The sequence below is a fragment of the Sphaeroforma arctica genome, assembly GCF_001186125.1.
Source record: "Sphaeroforma arctica JP610 unplaced genomic scaffold supercont1.169, whole genome shotgun sequence".
Lineage (NCBI taxonomy): Eukaryota > Ichthyosporea > Ichthyophonida > Sphaeroforma > Sphaeroforma arctica.
Window position 1 is genome coordinate 37,484 of NW_014040389.1, and position 3,655 is coordinate 41,138.

At 38.6% G+C, this 3,655-nt stretch overlaps 1 protein-coding gene across 1 annotated transcript; it reads left to right on the top strand.

Annotated features, from left to right (window-relative positions):
- The first annotated feature begins 108 nt into the window (after positions 1 to 108).
- SARC_03350 (hypothetical protein) lies at positions 109 to 1,301 on the top strand. The gene has a single exon (XM_014302849.1). It carries the CDS (start codon positions 227 to 229, stop codon positions 1,283 to 1,285), a length of 1,059 nt encoding a protein of 352 aa, XP_014158324.1. The 5' UTR covers positions 109 to 226; the 3' UTR covers positions 1,286 to 1,301.
- The last annotated feature ends 2,354 nt before the right edge of the window (positions 1,302 to 3,655 follow it).

Below are 3,655 nucleotides of genomic sequence, written 5' to 3' on the forward strand. Positions count from 1 at the left end.
GTGTGTGTGTTGTGTNTACTATATATATATATATATATATATATATAGTGTGTGCGTCTACTAATATATATATATATATATATATATATATATATGTATATATATGTGTGTCTACTAAATATATATATATATATATATATAAATACATCATATGAGCATAAAAACATAGCTATTATAGAAGTACATATACCTAGTAAGTAAACATCAGAACACAATATCGACCACTATGAAATCAAACACACTTTTTGCTGTGTTGGCGCTCACCTCCGGGGTGATAGGGGAAGTGAAGACAGTAGAGAATACGAGTTTGCGAACAAAGTACAGAAACACAGCGCCGCACAGACTCGGCCTCAAAACCCCTGCCCGAATCCAGGACGGGAAATCACGAATATTCTCAAGAAAAAGTACACGAGCGCGCAGACAAGATACATCCAATCCTTATGGGTTTGATTATACTAATGTGTACACAACTTATGACCCGTATACATATTATGATCCTTATACAAATTATGATACGTATACAACTTATGATACTTATACAACTTATGATACAACCACTGATCTGTATAGTGGTATTGTTAGCGGGACTACTGAGGGGGTTGTTTCATCACAAGACATTTCAATCGATGAATCTGATGCAAGACAGGAAGGTGGTGTCAGTGTTGGAGGTGGCCAAGGAGTATCTAGTGTGGGCTCTGCCACAGGGGATGTAGCTTCTGACGCGTCGGCTGGAAGCGTGGCGCTTCTAGGAGATACCGTACCTGATGTCACGACGTCACAATTTGATGTATCCTTGGGAGTGCAAGGTGTTTCTGAGGACGTGGCTGTGGCGACAACTATGCTCACCACGTACGTAACAAACTTCCCAGATGCCGTGTTGGCGTCTGGTCACAGCTGCTCTGCTGCCAAGATATTAGTCGCTCCGTGCAATACAACGCTCACAGTCGGCAAGGACATGGTCATTGCGAGCGATAATACAACTATTTACGAAGCTCAATGGAAGAGCAAGTGTCCATACGGTTGTAAACTTACTATCACCTTCGACGGAGAATTAATCACGTACGCTATGGAACCAAAGGGCGGTGGCAAACGGCCAGTTTGGAACGGAGGAATCTTTGGAGCAGGAGCTTATGGAGTCCTGTTCCCAGACGGCAACTTTCTTGTGATGTCTGTGGACAACCGCATCAAATTCAAGTCTATGGCTGACTCGCCAAATTTTAATCACCAATGTGCTGCTGATATACCAGCAGCCACCTCGAGAAGTTTAGCCGCCTTGAACTACTAGTATCGAGACCGTGAAGCTCTTAGCCAGGAAACACAGTATCATTCGGTGCAACATTGCCAACCCAAGGAACACTGTGACGGCGTTCTAGTACAGGATATTCTCTGTTGAATTGGTCTCAGTTTAAAGTAGCATTTTCTTTATCAGCTTATTGGGGATAATACAGTTCATAAGTTTCGCTCACAGCCCGCATTTTTTTTTGAATTCCATCACCGCAAGAACTTAGGTTGCATAGATACATCACTGTATGTCGTAGGCTACATGCTACATGGATACATCACTGTATGTCGTAGGTTACATGGATACATCACTATAAGTCGTAGATTACATGGATACATCACTGTAAGTCGTAGGTTACATGGATACATCACTGTAAGTCGTGTCGCCGGAATAAGCATAGATCCTCTTCGGGACAAATTAATTCTGAGACAATACCAGAGAATCATGTATATAGAGCAGCACATTCATCCCAATGAAGATGAATATTTGTTTTGCAAAACTGCCAATAGATACCATAATTGATTTTTGAATCATAAGAGCAACTATTTGTTTCAAATGCCATCCGACACGCTCACCGTGACAATAGTAATTATTTAATCTCGCTGCTTCTGGGTGCGTGGGACTAAATGGTGGTTCTCACTACTGACTGGATATCCCACACTGGTTTGCAGCCAAAATGCCCCACTTAGTTTCGTAAAATTAATAACCATCCAGTCATCAGTGCACATACAAGAAGTTCTTGCGCGAATATGAAATAAACTTGTGCCGAAAGTCCTAGACATTTATCGAAAATGAGGATATAGAAGTAGACTTTTTTTGTTCAATTTAGAAGGCAATGCTTTTTTTTATTGAAAATGACACTATAGAAAACAGACAGCCATAGTTTCTCGAAAATGATGCTATATCAGAACACAAGACTGCCATATTTCTCGAAAATGCTGCTATAGGACAAAACAAGTGCAACCACCTCCGCTTTTTTCCTCTAAGGTATTCTGTGGGGCACCTGAGATGATACTCGAAGTTCACAAAATAAAAAGAAGAAAATATCATCCTAGAACCAAACTGCTGACTGATAAAGCTACCAGAAAAGATGCATGACCAGTACTTATTGTGAAATCCCAGCTCTGCTCTAAACTGTGCCAATGTCGTATTTGATTTGCAAAGTAGATGTCAGGATAGTCAGAGTTAGTGCACACGGCTTGTAAAAAACAACTTTCTTGTACGTGTTGTAATTGTGAACATAGATGACTGGTCTGGTGACATATTTGTTCACAGTTCCTATAGGGTCTTGAGCGGAAATCTTTGTATAAATAAAACATACAGCAAACTTAATAAACAAGGCTATGACATACATATTCAAATTCCTTTTTTCATATATAAAAAACCTCAAAACCAATTTTGAATGCTTGACAGAGTTGAGCGGTGAGCCATAGCCTACAATTTACTATTTTTTTTAAAAATAAAACAGTTGACAATTTGTGTGTCATCATGTGACATGTACATAATTGTTTTTTCAATTGTTATATTTTTGTAAAAACAAATAAAAATAAAAAGCAAAAGCATCGCCTCTTTTTGATAAAAAAGAAAGTACATAGCTACGCCCCTACGCCCTACGCCCTACGCCCTAGGCCCTACATGTTCAACATTTTATATGCGGATCAGACGCTCAGTGGCTGTGAAAAACTGAAATTAAAGAGCTATTTTTATCTAAAAGCTCAAAAATGCTGTTTGTTCGTCATATAATGACATCATTTATTAGTTATTTATAAAGGTATTGTTATGTAAATAGTTCAAATAGTATTATTATTTTTCTAAATTGTATATAAATGAACAGCACCAATAGTGACAATTATTACTAGTATTACTTTATTCTTTACTGATAATGTCACCTCAATTCTATACTGCGGTGCGACTCAGACTGGTGGTTGTCTACCTGCTCGTTGCGCTTATGGTTTGTCGCATGGTGGAAGCTGGCAACATACTCACACGTCCAAAAAACAATAATGGTTACATTGAAGCCAATGAAGCTGACAATAAGTGGCCACTAGTCACTTTCTCAAATGATGTCATACAGAATGGCGCAGGTGCGAGCACGGAGGACAGTGACGAAGGATTTGAAGTAGCAGCAAATTATGATACTAACAGGTAGGTCCGAAAAGTTCCAGTTCCGTACCAAATATATCAATCTATGCACTGTTTGATATACAAATAAATAGATGGGTAGATAAGTATAGAGAGATACGACGATGGGAGGTTGGTTGCGTGGTTGCATGTATGGATGGATAGATATTTAATTAGAAATAGATAGTCATGTAGATATAGGAATATATAGGAATATATATATATATATATATATAATGGCTATACAAATAT